Source organism: Neodiprion pinetum, chromosome 1 (assembly GCF_021155775.2).
Source record: "Neodiprion pinetum isolate iyNeoPine1 chromosome 1, iyNeoPine1.2, whole genome shotgun sequence".
Classification (NCBI taxonomy): domain Eukaryota; kingdom Metazoa; phylum Arthropoda; class Insecta; order Hymenoptera; family Diprionidae; genus Neodiprion; species Neodiprion pinetum.
This window is the reverse complement of record NC_060232.1, coordinates 5,038,657-5,060,647: the sequence shown is the minus strand read 5'-3', so window position 1 is coordinate 5,060,647 and position 21,991 is coordinate 5,038,657. Positions and strand designations below refer to the sequence as shown.

The 21,991-nt window shown below is 37.0% G+C and overlaps 3 protein-coding genes and 1 long non-coding RNA gene across 6 annotated transcripts in view; 1 reads left to right on the top strand and 3 right to left on the bottom strand.

The window, feature by feature from the left end:
* Window positions 1–216: 216 nt before the first annotated feature.
* Window positions 217–1,971, bottom strand: eIF1A (eukaryotic translation initiation factor 1A). The gene is made up of 5 exons (XM_046623079.2): window positions 1,813–1,971; window positions 1,468–1,551; window positions 989–1,225; window positions 612–712; window positions 217–383 (listed from the first exon to the last, which is right to left on the bottom strand). Exons 1-5 carry the CDS (start codon window positions 1,826–1,828, stop codon window positions 378–380), a joined length of 444 nt encoding a protein of 147 aa, XP_046479035.1. The 5' UTR covers window positions 1,829–1,971; the 3' UTR covers window positions 217–377.
* A 613-nt stretch (window positions 1,972–2,584) lies between these two features.
* The window catches only part of nompB (intraflagellar transport protein 88-like protein nompB), a 29,120-nt gene continuing 9,713 nt past the window's right edge, over window positions 2,585–21,991 (top strand). The window contains exons 1-16 of one of the 3 annotated variants that reach the window (XM_046623003.2): window positions 2,585–3,073; window positions 5,859–6,097; window positions 6,208–6,258; window positions 6,416–6,588; window positions 6,694–6,889; window positions 6,981–7,198; window positions 7,399–7,630; window positions 8,180–8,337; window positions 8,491–8,677; window positions 8,775–8,961; window positions 9,050–9,197; window positions 9,278–9,389; window positions 9,505–9,573; window positions 9,647–9,947; window positions 10,053–10,247; window positions 12,012–12,123. In XM_046623003.2, the coding sequence (XP_046478959.1) occupies window positions 5,963–6,097; window positions 6,208–6,258; window positions 6,416–6,588; window positions 6,694–6,889; window positions 6,981–7,198; window positions 7,399–7,630; window positions 8,180–8,337; window positions 8,491–8,677; window positions 8,775–8,961; window positions 9,050–9,197; window positions 9,278–9,389; window positions 9,505–9,573; window positions 9,647–9,947; window positions 10,053–10,247; window positions 12,012–12,123 (2,474 nt within the window). In that variant the 5' untranslated portion in view covers window positions 2,585–3,073; window positions 5,859–5,962. Of the gene's footprint in view, window positions 3,074–5,513; window positions 6,098–6,207; window positions 6,259–6,415; window positions 6,589–6,693; window positions 6,890–6,980; window positions 7,199–7,398; window positions 7,631–8,179; window positions 8,338–8,490; window positions 8,678–8,774; window positions 8,962–9,049; window positions 9,198–9,277; window positions 9,390–9,504; window positions 9,574–9,646; window positions 9,948–10,052; window positions 10,248–12,011; window positions 12,231–21,991 lie in introns of those variants that run through there. The other 2 variants (XM_046623010.2, XM_046623020.2) reach the window with 2 other exon arrangements.
* Window positions 2,772–5,345, bottom strand: LOC124217445 (disks large-associated protein 5-like). Its single transcript, XM_046623035.2, has 2 exons — window positions 4,630–5,345; window positions 2,772–4,097 (listed from the first exon to the last, which is right to left on the bottom strand). Exons 1-2 carry the CDS (start codon window positions 4,823–4,825, stop codon window positions 3,109–3,111), a joined length of 1,185 nt encoding a protein of 394 aa, XP_046478991.1. The 5' UTR covers window positions 4,826–5,345; the 3' UTR covers window positions 2,772–3,108.
* Window positions 9,581–11,720, bottom strand: LOC124217449 (uncharacterized). The gene is made up of 3 exons (XR_011177554.1): window positions 11,348–11,720; window positions 10,676–10,798; window positions 9,581–10,226 (listed from the first exon to the last, which is right to left on the bottom strand). It is a non-coding gene; the product is annotated as an uncharacterized lncRNA (long non-coding RNA).

Here is a 21,991-nt window from a genome sequence, read left to right as displayed (position 1 = left end):
AGTTAATGACACAAGTTTTATTTAGAAATAATTTGATCTAATAATTTTTGTTTATGCGGTCAATTTGCGACTGTTGAAATAGCAATATATATATATAGGCATATAATGTGCATAGTATAATATTACGAGTAACATATTATGCTATTTCGGTCTACATTAAATTTACATATACAAGGGTTGCGTATTACAGATATGACGATACGATGACTGCATTAATCAGTGGTTACAATTGTTTATTTGTAGATACAATTGATCAATTATGTATTGATTGGAAGCAAGCAGAACGCCTTGATTGTGCTCCATGTGATGCAATTTTCACCACTCAATTCTTCTCCTAATCTCCATTCCCTCACCACCGTTGATTATTTTTCGGGTCATCAGATCTGTTCAATAGAAAAATTTTACCAACACATTTTCATTAACAATTGAAATTTTCTGAAGTGTACTTTTGACATAACAAGTCCTGTCTCAAGTCACATGATATGAAAGATTGAACCATTTTAATAGATAGAATGCAATTTTAGTAGCACCAAATAATAGTTGGGCAATCTTGATACGTTGAAAATAAACTTTCAATCATTTTCTGTGTGAAATAACATTGTTCGACTTACGTTATCGACGTCGTCCTCATCATCGTCACTAATTTCATCACCAAACTCAATATCTTCGTCGAACCCATCCTCGACAAACGTAACAGTATCGTTGATGCGAACTGTAAAAATAAAACACGTTTATTAGGCACTAAATCAAACTCAATCATTTCTCCGTTCAAGATAAAATGAAATTTAAACAGATTTTGAGAACACCGAACGGAAACTTATGATAATTAGATAATTAAAGATGTGGCTAAATGCAATTCTTACTTCATAAATTGAATCAAAATTAAAAGTCTTCGCAAGTTCCGCAATATTTTACATCTCCTACCACCCTTTACTTTAATCTCAATGAAAATAATCTATTTACAAATAACGACCACTCCAAATCCTACCTGTTTCTGGAAATTCTCCATAAGTTTTGAGATTACGAGCTTCGTCAGATGTATATTTGAGAATAACGTCAGCTTTGGCATCTTGGTAATCACGAAGGCCTATCAAAATAATGTCACCTTGATTGATCCAAACTTTTTTACGAAGTTTGCCTCTGATGTGACAAAGTCTTTTAACCCCGTCAAAGCACATCGCCTCAAGCCTTCCGTTACCAAGCATCTTGGTTACTTGCGCGTATTCTGTAAAAAAAAAATACGTCAGTATTTCTTATTCCATTATTTTTCGTTTAATACTATTTTGCTCATGAAAAAAAATATTGTGCAAAGTTCATAACATTTCTTTGAGTCACCGATCAATTTGTCTTGTAAAATGTCGAAACATAAGTTGAAGAATAATAATATGTCGGATAGATTAGCTTGCTTGCAAAAGTAAATAGGCCTGTGTCATAAGGCATATCATGAACGTGCGTGTTTTTACTTGCCTTGGCCATCTTCCTTGAATACCAGCTCTCTCTTTTCAGTTTCATTCTCGTTCTTACCTCTTCTCCTGTTTTTACCTCCCTTTCCTAATAACACAAATACGGAATATATCACTCATCACGAGCGTCATTGTCGATGACGACATTAGAGGAGAAAAAATTATGCATTTTTTTTTTATCAAGGTGCATCGACTATTTTTAACGCCAGAATGACACTGGCAGGTTATATACCAAACTTAACCACATTGTTCGATAAATCGTGCCAGTCATTCGATTTTGATGGAAGGTTAATTTATGGGTTCTTCGACTTCAAATGATTTTTAAAAACTTGCTAATACTCTGACTTACCTTTATTCTTCGGCATATTTTAGTTATTAACTCCAATTAGATGATGAATAAACAAGTATGTTCAACTTTAATGAAAATGAAAAGAGCACTGCATCACCATGCCAAACCCGCAGAAGAAAGAGGACTACTCTATGCTCAAATCAGCTATGAATATCGTCCAAAATAGCAACCTTTTATTGCCGAATAAACTTCTCGAATACCAATCATACGATAATTTGCTAAATATGAATTTAATTGTTTTCCCCGCTTCGTATGTCTTCAAAACATAATCGAAAATTTGTTTATCATTTTGTCATTTGACTTGGTTCATGCAGGAGAGGGAAATTCGAAATTCATTCAAGTTTTTATTCTTTCGTCAGTATTTTTTTTTATTGGTATAAAATTAAAAGATATGTGAAAATATTGACTACCGCAATTACTCTCATTATTATCGTATGATTTATTCCATATTTATTAACTTTCTTCGCTTTTAGTCACGGAAATAGGCTACGGTAAAATCATACGAGTTGGGTCTCTCTGTCACATTCATGCCATTTTGTCCAATGGTATTTCTTTCGGGATGCGTGGCGTCTCCTTGCGGTTATGTTGATACCTATGTGAAGTTGGCGTCCGACCTTCGAATTTCTTGAAAATTTTAATGCCAAAATATTGCTTTCTAATTGCTCATAATTACAGTCAAACTTGTATTACTTGCTCCAGCATGATTTTCGAATAAATATATAAAAAAAAAAAAATGCATTCCCGGGAACGGAATTGAATTCAGGTGTGGAACGTGATTTTTATAAAGAAATTATATATGATCTTGGACCGTCTTGTAACGTTCACTTACAAAAATATAATACTGATGTCTTTGTATTATTATCATGCAACGCATTGGTTGTATTGTGAGGCCTAATGGCGTACAACGCAACATGTTTAATATGACACGATTTATTGATGAATACTTTTTTACAGAAAAGTCTTAGAATTTAAATCGACTTGCTTATGATATAAAACTTTTGCAAAGAAATTTTGTGTTGTGATGATAATGAACAGAGTATAAATGAGATAAATTAGTAAGGCATTGAAATTCAAACAAACTTAAGAAATTTAATTACATTTTCACAGTTTGATCGATTAGCCAAACAGTATAATTGTAAATCAAAATGTGGATGCTTACTCTTGTCATTATTATAAAAAATAAATTCATGCAATAAATAATTCTTGCGATAGTATAAAAAATAAATTCATGCGATAAATAATAAAAAATAAAAATAACGCAGTAAGTATTTAACATATTTTCTCTTTCATTTTTTTTTATTCAGCCTCTTGCCAATTTCTTTCTTTTAATTGATTCAATTTGCCAAACCTAGAGTGACAGTCTTCGAGTTGCATGTAAATGATGTCCCAGAAACATTGCAAGTCGTCATTGGTTACCAATCCTTCTTGCGAACCAGTTTCACATTCGGTTACGAGTTTTCGAAATAGTTTTACCTCTTTGTTGATCAATAGATTTGATCGACCAATTACGTGATTTATCATACATTGAGCATCTTCTGGGGTATCAGATGCAGATGTTATCATCATCCAATCCCAACAGAGAGCTTTTAGTCTCATAACTTCTCCGTCTGTGACTTTTCTAAAATATGGTGGTGTTCGCTCTGCATCTTTTTCAAACGCTGCTGCAGTTAGTAATTCATCACGTTCAGATTGCATTTGCACAGTATCAGTCTTAGTGTTAGGTTGCTGCAGCAGTTTTTGTCTTAAAGCTTTTTTCTTTCGAGCATAGAGAATACAAGGAGAGCAGAATTTAGGAGTAACCGTCGTGTAAAGATCTTTTTTCGGCTGTTTCAATGCTGCCTGATCAAGCAAATGCAGGGACGGTAAACAGGCCGGCGGTCTAAACGCATAATTTTGTGGTGCAAATGAACTGCCTGGAATATTTATTATTTCAATACTTTTCGAAGCTTTGTGTACGATCCCTTGATCCAAAACTTTTGTGATTATTTTTTTATTCCTTAAAATAATAGTAGCATCAGGTGAACGTGCCTTCATACAAGCTTCCGATGCCAGCCTTTTTGCAGTGGCTCTAGTGATTCTGGGTGACATCGTTGACTTGATAGGTTTAAATGCTGACAGACTTTGGTGTAGGAACATAGAGGAATTTAGTTTATCGTGACAAACTCCAACACACAATACTGGTGGTTTCATTGCTTTTTGAATTTTTTTTTGCAAATCTCTTTTTACCCTCCATCTCAACAATTTCATTCGTCTATCTTCTTGTACGATTTGATGTTTAGGTCCATCTGTGAAAATTTTTTATTCTATTGATGGTAAAATCTTGCCAATGTGTTAGCAGGATTTCAAGATAAAATTATTTTTTGATAAGAAAATTTCAATACAAAATCCTAAGCACATCAAACTAAGTGATATTCTGAAAAATGAAAAAACAGTGCAAAGCCCGAGGTCTAAATTTTCTACCTCTGCCCATGATTATACCGAGTTGTACTCAGAATTATACCATGGACATTAGGGGTGACGGTGGGCTAAGTTGAGTACTTGTATCAAATGTAATGCTTTTATTTCTGTATAATATTTCTGTCAGCTGACTGTTCGTAAGAAAGTACCCGCTATGCTTGTAGTATTATGCTATTTGTTTCCTTTACATGGTCGAACTAAGAGGGTAGCTGCGAGAGATCAATAATTATTAATTCAAGCGAGACAAATGGTAATAAAACGGTAATAAACAGTGATAACGGTTGATAGTTTAGGAACAATGACGAGTTAGCTAACGAAAGAGAAAATGTTACCGAATAGAAAAATGTACTAGACTATTACCTTGTACGTTTTCCATGCGCCCGATGCTGGATGTAACCGGAGAACCTGCTCCGATGATTTTTCTATTAACATTATATGCGTCCAAACGCCTTAGTTTTCTTGCATTTTCTTTTTCGAAAGATTTTATAATTCTCGACTCTTCTAAATTGCCGAATCCAGCCGCTTTTTTCTTATAGTGTGTTCTAAGACCTGCCATATTCTCTGTTGCTCATGATCAGAAATAATGACTGACTACCGAGATCGTTGACTGCCTCTGACAGGGCCTGGTAAGAAGAAGGAAGAGATCTGTCCTGTGGTAAACACGACATCGAACATAACAAGGATTAAATACCGCCTCGCTCGCATTCTAAGCACAAAACATATACCACATTCTGCAAATAATAACACGTTTCCAACAGATCGATGGTAAGAGCTAATGTTGACAATTTTTCTCAAAGATGAACAATGAATCATTAGTAAATCATCTGTACGTTTTGGGTTGACATGCTTTTCACTTAATTAATAATAATAAAAATCGATCACGTGCACTTGTAATAATCTTCTTTTTTTATGTCGATCTTATGAAACGTTATAACTAGAATAAATTTGACAGTCAACAACAATAAAAACAGAAGACTTTAATGGGACGTTATGTATAATTACGCCTGTTAAACGTTATAAATCAATGGATAATTAATGCTTAATCATTTATAATAATAAAGTTAAATAACTTATATATATATCTGTATATTCTGTAATTCATTCAACAAGTCCTAATACATTGCATAAATGACCTTCTTGTGATTTAATAATATCTCGAGAACGGTGATAGATACGGGAAAACTAATGAAATTTGGTAGGTTTCCTAAAGGCGAAATTAAATCGGGCAGCTAATTAGTCCATTATAAAGACTTCCCTGGATTTTTTTTTTTTAATTATAATCTAATTCTAATTTTCGAATCTCTAATATAATTTGAATGTGAGCGAGGTGGTATTTAATCCTTTGTTATTGTTAGATGTCGCGTTGATCGAGTGACAAATTGTAAACGCCAGCGGCCAGTTGCCAGCGACGCGAGTGATGCTGTCAAATGTGAATTAGAAATTTACTGTGGCAAAATTGTTGTTTTAAAGTTTGATAATAATACGTCAACCGGTTAAAAATACTTTGTTTACGGGGTTGATAGGTGGATGGATTATCTTGCGAAGTTTTACGCGGTAAATCAACGTGAATTAATAACGCGATTAAATAGTTTTGCAGAGAGCTACGACCTAACCTCCAAAATCGAGGTAACTGCGGTTTGCAAGTGAAATACGCAACAGAGATAATCGGATTGTTCAAGAAGAACGGGCAGCAATGACGACGCTCATACATGACGATGATATTTATTCTGGATACAATGACTATCCTTCGTTATTCAGCACTAAGGATTTGGACCAGGATGAATTATATCAAGACGCGATTAAAGCCAGCTACGCAAAACGCCCCATTGTAAGATTTCAAACACGTCTTTAACCTAAGCAATACTCTAATGTAATAACGGCATCTGATACATTGTGAAGGGTGAATTAGATCTCGCGTGATGTCGTATTACGTTTCAGATCACACCGAAAAAACCTGGCACTGCTATGCGTCTTGGAACTTCGAGCGGAGTGAGTTATACTTCACTGCATTATCATCAATACACAATCCTCTGATATAGCCCATATGAAACATATCTGACAAATATTTGTTATACTGCTCATTAAGAGCACAGTTTGGTCAACTACTAAGCTCAACGCTAAAAGTCTGCAATTATTGCTGGTGTAGTTTCACAGAAACGGAACTGGAATGATCGGCAGGCCAGGCACAGGTCCAAGGCCAATGACTGCGGTGCGTGGGGCTGGCTATACCAGCAGTAGTAGGCAACCTTTTGATCCATTGAATATGAACAGTAGTTCGAGAGGGCCTGCACCACCGTTAGAGACGGGTAAAGAGGATACGTAAGTGATTTGTGTTTGAAGATTAAGCGGGTTGATTCAGCCAGATTTTTCGGTTATTTTAAGTGAATGCATTGTTCATCTTGAATACTTCATCATTATTTCTAGACCTGAAGAAAAAATAAAGATCGCAGAACAGAGGATAATGGAATTGATAGAAAATTCTGTGCAGGCCATCTGCGAGAATAACTTTCGTGTTGCCCTCGAGAGAGCGAGAGAAGCTTCGTCTAGGGAACGAGCCCTTATACGTTTACAAGAACAAGCTGGGCTCAGTGACAGTCATAATGTTGATCTAACATTCGCAGTGAGTTGCATAGTGCATTTTGTGTAGTAAGTGACAAAACTAAACTCTTAGTGAAATTCGTGATTCTGTAAAAATATAATGTTATTCGCAGGTACTTTTCAACTTGGCTAGCCAGTATGCTAATAATGAAATGTACACAGAAGCCTTAGCTACGTACCAAGCAATTACCAGGAACAGAATGTTCAGCAACAGTGCGAGACTGAAAGTAAACATGGGTAATATTCATGTCAAGATGGGGCAGCTGCCGCAAGCAATAAAAATGTACCGTATGGCTCTAGACCAAGCTCCTACAGCTCAGAAGGATCTCAGGTAAACACCAGACATTCAATTCAAGTACTTATTCAATTTGCAGGTGTATTCGAATGTATTACTTTCACGGATTTAGTTTTTGGTATCTCGTTGTTCAGTTTGTAATTGTAAAGTAATTCCCAAATTTACGTTAACTGACAAGTTTTGAACAGTATTCAGTTAATTGTAATTACCTACTAACAACGTAAAACTATTCGCAGAATAAAAATAATGCATAACATAGGAATGCTGTTTGTGCAAATGGGTCGCTTAGAAGAAGCTGCAAACAGTTTTGAATGGGTGATGCGAGAGAGGGCTGAATTCAAAGCAGGGTTGCATGCTGTACTTTGTCATTTTGCATTGTCTCATCGAGACAAAATGAAACGAGGTTTTTTAGAATTGCTAGAAGTGCAGCTTAACATTGATCAGGAGGACAAGTATAATATTAACACTGTGAGTTGAGCGCATGTGACGAAACTTTGAAATTCGCTTATGTCTTCGACTCTTTTCTATCTCTTCATATCAGAAAATACCTATAAATGTCTCGAAATGAACATTATAAACATTTCTTCTGCACTTGACTTATAAACGGCACGTACTATGAACAAGTTTAACTCGTGTCATGCTCCGCGCACCCTCATCCTCCTTACAGAAATTCACCATCCCGTTTGCAAAGATTAAAATTCGTAATTTATGTTGCTAACAATATCTAAGGCTTGTCTCTTGCACCACATTAATTTCTATCAATGTTAATCAATATATAGCTGGCATGCTCCAAAGTTTCACAATGGCTCTTGTTCTTTGTGTAAGAACAACTGAAAACCGAATAGCTTGATGAAGTAAATATTTGTTGACTTTATCCGATACTTTGAATAGATGTGATCTAACTTCATCTGCTGTTCAAGTACTACTGCAAATGACAATATAATCTTGCACAAATCGAGTGTGAGATTCTTTTACCCTTATTGAAATCCTATTTCAATACTTATAATCAATGTTTAGGAAGATGTCGTGGCAAATATATTGAATGAAGTGATTAAAAATGACGAGCTATCAAAGCTGGAGAAAGAGATGAAACAAGAAGCAGAGAAAACTATTCTTACAGCAGCAAAATTAATCGCGCCTGTTATCGAAGATACTCTGACAGCCGGGTTTGCTTGGTGAGAAACTATACCTGTGTGTCATTTCAGTCCGAGTAAAATTTTGGTTACATTATGAATCAAATTTAATGGAAATCAAATTGTTGAAAATGAAACATTTCCTCCCTTCTAGTCACATCTTGCTAGTCCAATTACTGATTTATAATTTATCAGGTGCGTTGACATGATAAAATCGTCTGCATACTCACCACTGGCAGCTGATCTTGAAATCAACAAAGCCATGGTATTTCTACATAACAGAGAAACACAGCTTGCCATAGACACTTTGAAAGTCTTTGAGAATCGTGAAACTAGTGCAAACAGCGCTGCATCTACCATGCTATCGTTCATTTATTTTCTGGTAATTTTAATTTATGATGCATTTAATCGATTACGCAGTTGAGATCTTTTTAACATCATGTTCGACTTACTTCTATGAATATCATTTCTTACTACAGCAAGGTGAATATGACCAGGCTGAAAAATGTGCAGAAACTGCTAGGCAGGCAGACAGTTATAACGCAGCTGCATATGTTAATTTATCAGCGTGTGGAATCAAGAAAGGAGAGTTGGAGAGGGCAAGAGAATATTTACTGTGCGCTTTAGACAGCGATGCAAGCCACGTTCAAGCTCTTTATAATCTTGGTTCGTTCTATACCCAATTCTACTTGCCTTATGGATTCATCAAAAAACAGAGGTGCAATGCCTTATCACTATAATACTTTTAATCCAGGACTGGTTTATAAAAAGCTTCACGCCTATGAGGAAGCTGTGGAGTGTTTCTGGAAATTGCGGAATATTATTCGGTATGACCCTCAGACGTTGTATCAGCTTGGACACCTCTATCAGCTCATAAATGACACCGATCAGGCGGCGGAATGGTACTTTTTCATCACACAAGAGGTTTTTGTAACAGCTTGTATGTAATACCTGTATTAACGCTACTTGTTTGTTTTGACAGGTACAACCAGCTGCTTGGTATAATCCCTTCTGACCCTGGTGTTTTGCAAAAACTAGGAGAGATGTACGATACGTTGGGAGACAAACAGCAAGCGTATCAGTATTACAGTGATGTAAGAATGAATTGCATTATCATTATGTGTCCACTTTAGTCGCACTGTTGAATAAAATATGAAACCAGTAATAATAAAAAGTTTGCAAACAATAATTATCGAAACATTGTTTCAGTCTTACAGATATTATCCAGCAAACTTTGAGGTGATCGATTGGCTGGGTTCCTACTTTATATCAATGCAGGTATCTATATATTTCTATATTTCATTTTATTCTGCATTTTTTGTTTCCATTATCGACAATTGTTGATTCTTAGGTGGCAGAAAAAGCACTAATATACTTTGAACGTGCCGTTGAATTGGCACCTGATCAACCGAGATGGCGGCTACTTGCCGCGGCATGTTTAAGGAGAACTGGCCAGTTTCATAAAGCTCTTACAGAATATCAAGACATCCATAAGAAATTCCCTGAAAATATCGAGTGCCTTAAGTTCTTAGTTCGACTGTGCAGTGATTTGGGTCTGAAAGAAGCACAGCTGTATGCGGCTGAGCTCAAAAAAGCTGAGAAGACTAAAGAGCTTAAGGAAAGACAGGGATCAGGTCGCCCGGGAACTACAAGTGAGCTATTAATATAGTTCGGTTTTCAACTCCTGAATAATTATGGTGAACAAAATATTCAATTAAGTTTATTCGTCGAGTTTAAACTGTCTTGTTCGAATCCAGGCTCCCGACGAAGTAACAGTGGCACATCGTCACGAGCTGGTTCTGGGCTCAGCATCAGGTCGGAGCATCAAACCAGTCCTACGTCGGGGAGGAATGATCAGCAAGGACTCTACAACGGAGGTCCGGTTAGAGCGAATCGTTTGGCCATGCTTGAAAGTCCGTTGGAATTCACACCTGAGGCAAATACGCATATCAGTAAGTCACTCAATGATCTTTTACTTACATTTTTTTTTCTTACAACCACAGAGTTGAACTACTGTGAAATTTCTTATTGAGATGTAATTGCAATTATGTCACAGGGATAGTTACTTATTAAACCATCAATAGATTTTCAATTATACAACCAGCAAGAAGCCAGGACGTATTTTTATAATTAATAAAAAGATTGCACATTGATCGATGCTAATTGTAAGTGGGTTCAAGGAGTTTTTAATGTGATCCCTGAACTCATGCCAAAGTTTAATTTACCTACTTTGAAGAAAAATATTGTCTAGGTGCTTCAGTTATTATAAAAATTATATTATAATACTCTGGAATTTTGTACAGAAAGTGATTAACACAATAGACAATAACTGTAGATGGCTTTCGGTGCATCCAGATTTCTCCTATATTGAGTGGTATACCTAACTAAGTCCACCATCTCTTTTGCACAATCTGCGATTTCAATGGATACGATTTTTACAGTGAATTCTATCACCTAAGTGGGGTATCCAAACGCTACTCTTGATTTATTTACAGCTGGGGATCTGGAAAAACACAAGATTTTCATTAATTATAACTCATCGTTATTTACGTGACTTGTTTCATTTGATTATTAAAGCTAATCAGGTTTAAACTTGATAAGTATCAAGTGAATCATATAATTGTTCACTTCATATGAAAACAAACCGATTAAGGGGATTTGTGCAAAAGCCAAATATCTATATATATATAAATATGTATATATCGTATAATATATTTATCGGGCTGTAAATACATTCAAGTTATCTTGTTACTCAAGGAAGTCACACAACTTATTTCACCATTTGCTAGTCGTCATTTGTTAAAAAATTATAATCGCTTGAGGTAGCAAGCAAACATGATGGTTACTATTGTAAACTATTTTTGTTCGTCATCATTGTCTGATAGAGTAGAAGTTTGGATTTGTATGCAGGTGCTTCGAATGCAGATGTCTTTTCATTAATCAACGTATTATTCTCAAGTATCTGACCATGTTTCCAAAGGTACATTATAATCCTATTTCTATCGTCAGAACGGTATGAATTACTCTGAATCGGTTTTTCATTAAAACCCACCATATGCGATATTATGTATTTGGAAAAATTCGCCGAAAATACTGTTCAGAAATCTTTCAGATTATTCACTTAAATCTCACATCACATATTCTGCACTGATTTCCGGCATTTCTGGGCAAAAAAGTTTCTTCAAGTTGAAACTAGACTATAAAACTTTCCATAATTGATTCTGGAATATTCCGTTGTAACCACGTCTCGTGACTTCTATCTACTAGTATAAAAAAGTTGATATCAAACACTTCGTTACGAAATAACCGGCGGTTTATTTTTTTCCTATCTTTCACACGTAATATTATAAATATTCTGCAAGCCTTAGTATCGCGCAAAGCTTATCAAAGTAATGATTATCATTGCAGCATTGCACAGCTTCAGTTGCGATTGATATTAAACGGAATGATGTATACACGCTGTTTGATGGCCCTGTATTATTACCTTAATGGATTGACTGGATGATAGATGTACCTAACTCGTCCACAGATTCTATTCCTGGCTCGCATATGTCTTCTTTAACACTCTACTGATTGTTGCAGTGATGATCTTGCGACGCGAGTGAAAATTTTGCGCGCCACTGAGCGACTCTGGAAACATTTTCAGCTTCGTTTTGCTGGTTCTCTTTTTTTTTTCTCGTGAATAGATTACGAAATCCAAGCTCTAATTTTTACAGATACTAATTATTCGGATCCTGTCGGTCCTCTGCCTTCGCGCCCCATGACTTCGGCAGGGAAGAAAGACGAAGACTTTGGAGACGAAGAACTCGGAGATGATCTTCTACCTGAGTAAATACAGTAATAGCAGTATTTTGATACGGCTCAAAGAAGGAGCATTGGCGAATTTCGATAAATCTATGTTTACTTCAGTCTGCACGGTGCCTTCAAGAAAAGAGGTATCGGATCAGTTATTAAAATACTTGGTAAAAGTCGTAATAATATGCAGCTCTGTTTACCTTAAATATCGCTTGAATCTGTTCTGTCTAGCTTAAGGTCAAACCTCGCTAAATTTCGTGTCTGGTAATAATTTCCAAGGGATTCATGGATGCATGTGTTGTCTTCTTATATAAAATATATGCAGCAGTGTAAAAAGATTTCTAAAATGACGGACAGATAACATATAGATCGAAAATTCAATCGAAACGAAACTTTGGGAGACCTAAATAAGTTTGGGAGAGATAAGTTGACATACCTACAAACAAGAAATTGTAGTCGTATTAACGGTATGTCAATACTCTGTCTAAATGTGAGTGAATGCCTGTAAAGGCTGTTAGACGCGTTTCAAACATCGCTGATCTCGTCATTCTGTGCAAAGCTCTCTAGAAGACATTGTGGTCAATGAGTTGAGTGGGAAATTTATTGTTGTTTTCATGAAATTAGTTTTCAAGTTTTAATCTAATGGTTTAAGTGAATAAAAAGGTGATAACATTAATAATGGGCGTAATAAAATTGCCGTCGAGACTATTCGTTATAATTTCACGGTTCGTCTGAACGTCAAAGGAATATGATGACTGAAAATAAGAAGGCTTCTCTTAGAAACTTTTCCCGGAGTCGCGGATTTGAGAGGATCGATCCAAGTACTGATTTGGAATGGGGAAGGTAAAAATAATTTTTTTTTTTTTTTTATCTGAATGCGCGATATAAAGTGGTACAAAGCTTCTGACACTTTTGCACGTTATATCGAGAGAGTGGTTCGAAAATTGATCTTTTTTTTTCTCAATTTCTAACGTAAGATATATTTTTGATGAGAACAATTGGTCGAATTTACGCGTTAAATATTACAAATGATAATTTATAGATAAAATACTGGTCACGGTTGCTTCCAGCATATCGAATATATCGTTGTCTGTTGGCAAGAGCAACGCGAAACAGATCTCAGAGGCGATATAAATAATGACCGCGTCCATATCAGATTAAATTTATTGTCGCCGGGATGTCAGATGTACGTCTCTCGTATGACTTCGTTATCCCTTAACAAGGCTGAAAGCATAATATTTTGACTTTCGACCGTATTTGCCAGAAGTATAAATAGATCAATATATGTACGTTTTAGATTTATGTTGACAATTATTAGGCGAAATTACATAATTTCTGATAATGATTGTTACCTATATTTTTCATGCCGTTAAATATTTCACCTGGGTGCATGTATGCTCTGAAACCGCTAGGAAATTATGATACAATAAATTACGAATCAAAAGAATCGATGTAAAAAATTATTTACAATAATCTCGGCTTCGTTTTCGTTAGTAATAATTAGTCTTCGAGACATCTTGAAAACCTTTTGAAATCGAATGATCTTCATCCAATGTCAAAAGTTCATACTCTCAGAAGCCAGAGTGCCGATAACGTGCAATTTCTTCTCTAGGGTCAAAGATTTATCGTGTATTGTGTATCATTCCACTTCACTCTAATCATCACGCGCACTTTGCCAGTATATGCCTATATATAGTACAACTACACACATACACGCACGAACCATAAAAATCGCTCATCAATCACTGCCGCGTCGTTTTATCCAAAATCTGAACAACTCTTTGGGATTTTGTCACACTTAAGAAACTTATTAGCAAGATCGAAGTTGGCTGCGTCAAAAAAAAAAAGAAAGAAGGAATATCGTCTAGACAACTCGCTTGGATCTAGTTACAGTGATATTTATTCATCGATTTGAAAATTTTCATTCCAGCAAAAACGTGACTGAGTGGTATTAAAAAAGTAAAAGCGCCCCAGGTTTCTTGCTATCGAAAAAGGCAGCAGAATTATGGTTATATTGCGGTGAATCTCGTACCTACAAAAATAGGCTCTTCAATTTTCGTAACCAGTAATCGTCGGCGTGGCGTGTATTTTATTAACGACAATTAGATCCACGCGAATATATGCCTCGACGTTACCGAATCATACGCGCGTTTTGTTCGCTTGTATCCAATATCGTATCGATATCATCGACACAATCGTAGACGCTGTATACGTACGATAATACGCACCTACCTACACTAAACGAGTGTGATCTGCAGATTGGCCAAAAGCACATCTGCCGTCCGTTCGAAATATTCCACAGTTAATAATACATCGTCCGACGGGTCGCGTGGATGGAAATAGCCATAAATTGATACGAGGGTTGCCTCGGTACTTCAGCGAGTGCTATGGTCTTCCTCCTAACAAGATTCGCCCGGGCTCTGATGTTAAAGTATCACGTGCGAATTAACCTCGAACTTCGCGGATACTCTTGGAAATTGCCGTAACGCTAATCGCCGAACAGAACCCGCGCATCCTTCAAAGTTCAAATTTACCCGCCGTGACGTCGGCGTCGCCTCACTTCAGACTAATCGATACGCGTACCGAAATCCCGGCGCCTCCTTTATACGCACGCGAATTCGCGTGTCTCTGCAACCTCCGGCTTTTACCGAAAATCCCTGATCCCTGCATCTACGACAGTAAAGTACAGCTCGGGCGATGAAAAATGACGATCAATTCATCGTTAACAAATTCTGACAAATTCTTAACGATACCCCGTTGTTATAGACATACGCAAAGGAAACGCGTTATGATACGGTTCTGAAGATCACCCCGCACGAATCGGTAAGTTATTTATTCTTGCGATAATATTTCCATTTGTTTATTGTACGTAGACGAAGAAAGGAAAAGAAAAACGCCGGATCGATTCTAGATTAAAAATCGCAAATTGTATCCAGTTTCCGTTTATCGTACACATCACGTTAGTCGTTGATAAGTATGCTGAGAGAATATTCGCGTTATAGGTACATTTGTAATCGCGATGAAGGTGCGGATGATATTCAACGGCACGCGTGCATTGCGGGCGTGAAATTAGCGATACGTCGGAAGTGCGAAACACCGTGTCGTGGAAAAAAGGAAAAAGAGGATATACGAGGAGGGCAGGCGGCGGGCCTCGCTGCGTCCCGTGTCTATATTTAAAGCGCGTTCGCTGATTCAATCAGACTCCATTCGGGCAAGCCGCGTTGCGCCAATATATGGACGGATGGGTTGACAAACCGCGGATGTCGAGATGTGATAGAATTGGCCGATACGGGCGTCGCGCTTCCTTTTATCATAATTACCCTGGCGAATGTGATTTCTACGAATTCTTTCAGGAAATTGGGATATTTCGTACAATTTTGTAGAAAAAATTGAAAATATCCATAGTTTCGCGTAAAAACTTGTTGTAGATTTTCACGAAGATTTGGATTTTTTCAGTAAAAAAATCTACAAGATATCACAATTTTGAAAGAAAAATTTATAATTCTTTACGAAAAATTCTGCGTACTTATAATTTTTGTACGTAATGTCTGTAAAAATTCGTAGTATTTGGTAGAAAGTTTTACCAGGGTAATCAGAGTAACGCTCGCTGCCGCGCTCGTTTCTCTTTTTCTTGTCTTTCGATCCACGTACCCGCGTCGTGGAATTACGATCGTACGAATGATTTATAGGACGGGATATTTGCAGTTTCCGTATTAAGTAAGATTACATCGAAGGGGTTGTAAAACTCAGATATAAGTAAGCACGGGTAATAAATGCACGCACCTATCTCTATCAGCGTGGAAAGAAGTTGAAAAAAGACGCGCATTTACGCGTACATGAAAGACGTATAGATGGACGAAGTGAAAAACGAACCGCAGCTACGGTTCGCAGAAAGAATCGTTCGACTGCTTCGTAAACAGAATTTATTTTAACAATATATTTGTTTACTTTATTATTGACGTTCAGCAAGTACGCAAATCGCCATGCTCGATAGCGAGGCGGTGAAAAATATTGTGAAAAATCGAAATTAATCCCGTTAGATTATTTATGCATATGCATTATAAATTCTACAATTTTTCAATCGTATCTTTCGTCGTTCCGTGAAAATCCTGTTTCGGCATTTATCGCACAAAAAATCTACGGTATCCTGAATTTCAGCTGAACGATATATTCAAATTGTCTAATAGCAATAGTCCGATAGTTTTCGAATATAGTACAAGATCAGAGACACGGTATATAACCGGTCTTGATCGATATAAACATTTGTACGTATAACCGTTCTTTGCGTACAATGAAATTTTACGCTCACCGATAAAAATTGCCAGAAACGAGATAAACTGGCTAGATGGAAAAACATAAAGCAAAAAGAAAAAAACAATTCTGAATTACGAATAACGAGGTAAAGAAAACTTACAAATTGGACCGTCAAGTTTAATCTGTTTTGCAGAAAAAATTTTCTATCAAGAGATTAGATATTAATTTTGCAATTACACTACCGCTTGAAAAATCGCGAATAAATCACGGCCGATGTATGTTACGAGGTCAAAGGTCGGTTATAAGTCAATTTTGTCGAGTTGATCTGGAATATCCGAACATTATACACATGTAATGTTATATATATTTTCTCGGTATTGATTTTTTATTACATGTTTTGCTTCGTTTCGCATAAAATTTATATGCGCTCAGACAATCGATACACGAAGTATTGTTTTTTTTTTACCCCCATGTTTGATTGTGAATGAAGCTACGGCGTTATAGACTTTGATCACCGGGTGTTTTTCTTGCACGCATATCGCTGTCATGACATTATATCCCTCTGAATTTATTGTCATTACACTTTTTCGCCTCTTTCGAAGTCGAAGTTCAATCTCCATTTTTTGCTCATTTAATTCGTACTCGATTCATCGGACTGCTTATTGGGCGTGTACCTATTGGGCTTTAATGTTTCCTGGAATTAATATTACAACATCGTAGAGGAGTGTTATAAAATGGTCGAGAATCTTATCAGCGCTCGTGTCTTGTCCGCGTATAACGTGACTTTACATTTTTAACTTGTTACGTATAATCATACAAAATAAGAAACAAACAAAATCTTGCAAATAAAAGATACAGTGGTTTGAATCTGGCATATAACGTGCTCGTAACGCGGTTATCAAAACGTTACCAGTCAATTAAAACTCTGATGTTCTCATGGAAAAAAAAAAATAAAATAAAATTAAAAAAAAGAAAAACCAGCCGCGTATCGTACGGTCTGAACGAAACTGCAGGGGGAAGGAGGAGAAGCAGAAACTAAGAAGGAGAAAACATTCGTATGTAATATGCTACAATCCTTCTCCCTCTTCGCGTCTTGACGTTGTGTGATCTTAAATCGACCAAAAGGATTATAATGTCCGATGAGAATGATAACTAATTAGTTAATGCATGTATTAGAATATTATCGCGGCTTTACGAAAACTTGTTGTATATGTATATGACATAAAAAATACCCGCGCATCAATTTTTAATTGCAAATGCGCGCGCGCGAAGAGCGTGGAATAGTAAGAAGAAAAGAAAAAGATAAGAAAAGAAAAGTATACAGTTCTGTACTTGTTCCTCACCTTGTATAACAAGAGTATGTCACGCGTTTTTTCCACGAAGCACGAAATTAAGGTTAGGGTCGCGTAATGTCAGATTTGTTCGCAACGGCGCATGCGCGCAGTATAAGAAAGACCACTTTTAAGTCCTAGGACTCGAAAACGGACTTTTCTACACTCCGCGCATGCGTATTAGCAGACTCACTCGACAATCGTAGAAACGGGTACTTTGTATAATATACATATTCATGCACTTGTAACACAATGTATACCCAAAGGCTTGGAGCGGATAATCGTGCGTAACGTCCTTACATGAAACGCTGGGACGTAATACGATAATATCGCATTGGCGGGGAATTATCGTCGCGAAAATTTACCATCCATGATCTATCTACAGTAGAACCTCGATTATCCTAACTAATTGGAACTGGGCATAGTTCGGATAACCGAAGAGCAATTTTTATGTTAGGGGGTGATAAGATATACAATACAAATTTGAATCCACAGTCTGTATTAAACGTCGAATTATACATTTCAAACATCTTTCAAACACCGAGCTGTTATTTTATCGGTATAAGCAACGTTACAAGTGGACTTAACGAAACTTGAAGCTGCGCTTGACGAAAACTCGCAGAACCGCAACGAGTAACAAGGTAGTAGGTGTGGATTTTCGCGTCCCGAGAAGATGTTTGAGTGAGGAATTCGTCGGGGAAGGTCATTTTTGAAAGGAGAAAAACCGTTAGGGTTCTCTCGGCGACGTTTCGGCTGTATCCGTCAGGATTAAAGGACATTCCTAAGCCGTAAGGTATTCATCATACGGCTGCGATGGAGGAAGTCCTCACTCGCAGCAGGTTGCATACCTACGTACATTTCGCGCACAAGAATGTATTTTTCGAGCCAAAGTCCGGACAAATCAAGTCGTGCTTCGGACAATCGAGGGTCGGATAATCGCGGCCCTATCGTATCCATTTTTGCACACGCACGCACACTGAGAGAGAATCGAGTGCAGCAGAGAGGGAGAGAAAACGGCGAGGAAACTAGGAAGGAAACGGGTTGCGGTGGGGTTCGGATCGGATCGGCGATAATATGGCGAGGTGGCGGCGATGTGCGAATCACGTATCGCGCCGATTACGAGAAGACGGTGGGGATCGCAGTGGTGGATGCAGACCGTGAACCTGGAGGCTCGTCAGTTTCGCGTTCATCTCCGAGGACGACGGTCGGTCAGTCGAGTTAACGTTATTCTACGTACTGCGGTATACATGTAATATTTTATATATATTTGAAGAGACACCGCAGGAGCTTTTTTTTCGAGCTCGAGAAACGTAGAAATATATATTAAAAAGAAGAAGAGGAAAAAAGAAAAAAAAAAGCAAAGAAACGAAGGGTAAATCTGCGCAAAGAGAGAGAGAGGGAGAGTCGGAAAATCAGAAGGAAGGAAAATCGTTGCTAACTGAAGAGAGGAGAAGACAAAACGCGCCTCTTATACGTATATGGTATAATACATTCACGGTGAGTTTCTATTCATTCATTCGTTCGTTCGTTCGTTCGTGTCTCATTGTACATATATGCACAAATTTATACACATTAATCACGTGTGCGCGTGTTTCGCGAATTTCGTATATACACGTATAGTATGTATTATATGTAAAAGACGTACAGTTTTTTGCTTCTGCATTAAAGCGTTACGATCGAGCCGTTTGCCGGTGTACGGAATCGCATCGCCGATTGTGCGCGGAACACACGCACGTGCGCGTCTTTAATGTTGTTTTTAAATACACAGTGTTACGCACTTACACGTACGCGTCTATGCGCGCGTGTATGATACGTGCAAGGCAAATATTTTCTCCCGGTAATATTGCAGTAAAGTTGGAGAATTGGGATAATCAATCCTCGTGTCCAGCTACCAGTTTCCATGTATGTTGTTATTTATACAATACATACACGATGCAAGTATGCGTGTACAACGTATCGCACTGCACAGGAAAGAATCGGTATACATGTATAACTATAATATTGATTTAAGTCGAGCGGTTGCATTCCGCCCACTCTTTTTTTTTTCTATTTTCCCTTCTACAACTTACTTAAGTCTCGCGCTTCTTTGGTCAGCCGGCCTGGAACGTGCATTTCTCTACGTAATTATTAACCCACGTACACGTACGTACATCAGACTTGAATTCGCTTTTATTAGCGTGTAATTCTTACGTCTGCAATATATTATCTCTGCACGCGTTCGACTTGAATAGATACTGTATACGTACAGGTATACGTTCTCTGTATTATTTTACACGCTTGTACAGTTTTACTCTTCAAATAGTTATTCGTTGCGTGATGTGTGCGCAACTATTAGTCGCAGTTTGCAAATCGGTTCCCGTAAACTGCGATCCGAATCGGCGGTTTAGTCTGCAGAAATTGACCCTCCTGCGAATTTTACCTCTGCATTCGCCTTATGTATAATTTGTAAATAATATACGTGTAATAACTTGAACTCGACGGTTTCTTTTCGTTTTTTCTCACGCGGCAAATTTTGATTCGAGTATAATGTTGTATTGTGTATTAATATTTTCCCAACTCTGTAATATATAATCTTTGAAAAAACGAGAGGTCAACGACAATTCCAAAGAACAAAGAGGGGGCTAAAAAGCGTACGGTATTTAGGCGTGTGTGTGTGTATACATATTCATATACGCAAAGCATCGTCATTACTGATATTGACTTTTCATGCCAACTACGCGTATGTACGCGTATATATATATATATATATATATGTATATACACAGACACTTGCGTAGTGGTCGATGTTACAGGTTAAAATTACTGATAAATAATTGATGAACAATTTCTAGAATTCGATAAACGATGCATTTATAATAACTCTCTCGACTGATTCTCAATATTCCGTACGTATAACGTATTATCAGAAAATATGAAGAAAATTCAATTATTGCTTGCGACATGTATATGTTTTTACATTTCTTATTTGTTCGTTGGAACTTTGACAGCGAAAAAAAGTAGGCGTAAAGAGACATGTATACCGAACAATTTATAGTTCTATAAATATGTATATCATATCAAAGACTTTTTAAGGCTCTCTGATTTGAAGAATATATACATATATTGTTCAATTGAAAGGTGACGACGCCATGTACTTCACGTTCCGAATTAGAACTGTCATCTTGGGTCAACTGGCTAAATTGTTCTATAATTAAAGTTTACACCTTACAATTGATTTTAATAAAACCAGTCTGTCTGCCACCCTACGAGCTTTGTAAGCCGCATTCTCAGATTATCGCCATTTTCACCAAGCGAGATTCGTCGGCCATTCGACGTTCGAAATATCGAAAAATTCTTCATTTATACGCAGGTACGCGAAATTGTCAATTTCTGCAATACTCGCAGTTGTTTGTGGTTATAATTGTTCTGCCATTTTGTCGTCCCAGCTTCAAGCCGTTACACGGTTCGGCTTACATTCGCGTAAAAATGATCTATTCTTCTAGACTTCTAGACTTGTTTCTAATGTCTCTATCGTCGGATGAAATTGTGTCACGAACGTCTAAAGAAAAATCTAAATCTGATTCCTTTCAATTCGTCTGTGAGAACGAATTATTGCGAATGATTGTTCCACGATTTTTAATTCAATCCGAAAAGAACGATTAATTTTCAAATCCAAACACTCGCCGTTGAAATTATATTATACATATATCGACCGCAGGTCGCGGATATTTTCCGTCGCGTAAAATTCAGGAATATGTATGCGTGTGGGTGTACATAATATAAGATAAGCAATGACGTGTAATAATTCTAATGAATTCGCTTCAAAAAATTGGTTTCAAGCCGTGTTCACGTTGATCAAATATTTGTTTTGACTTTAAAGCCACGTGTGTGAATTAAGAATTGGATTATAAAAACGAGCGAGCGAGCACCAGAAAAAGTAGAGATACGTATACTATGTCGAAACAAAAAAGAAAAAGAAAATAAAAAAAAATCTAACAATATTTCGCAAATTCATTAAAATAATTCGCGCATTTAAATTTTGTGATTCGTGCAAGATTTAATTTAACTCTCTCTCTCTCTCTCTTTCTTTCTTTCTTTCTTTCTTTCTTTCTTCCCCGTCCTCTTTTTTTTCTGAAAATAAAACCGAATCGCATAAAACATCGTATATGTGTAGTTTCTTTTTTTTGCCTCGCGGGTTTGCGCGATCGCGATTATAATAACAACGATTAATTAAACCGCTAAATCTTTCACAGCCGTCGAACGGATATCGAGCGTGCGGCGACGATGATCGCGTTTTTGCAAAGAACGTAGTGGCACAGTTGCGTAAAAGGCCAGCG

Excerpts from the sequence above, each read along its gene's own strand:
- eIF1A (XM_046623079.2), bottom strand. Across the intron at positions 1,226-1,467 it reads ATTCAAGGAAGATGGCCAAG|AATACGCGCAAGTAACCAAG; the intron begins GCAAGTAAAAAC and ends TTTTTTTTACAG. Across the intron at positions 713-988 it reads TGGAGAATTTCCAGAAACAG|TTCGCATCAACGATACTGTT; the intron begins GTAGGATTTGGA and ends TTATTTTTACAG.
- LOC124217445 (XM_046623035.2), bottom strand. The coding sequence starts at position 4,825 with ATGGCAGGTCTTAGAACACACTATAAGAAAAAAGCGGCTGGATTCGGC. Across the intron at positions 4,098-4,629 it reads GCGCATGGAAAACGTACAAG|ATGGACCTAAACATCAAATC; the intron begins GTAATAGTCTAG and ends AAATTTTCACAG.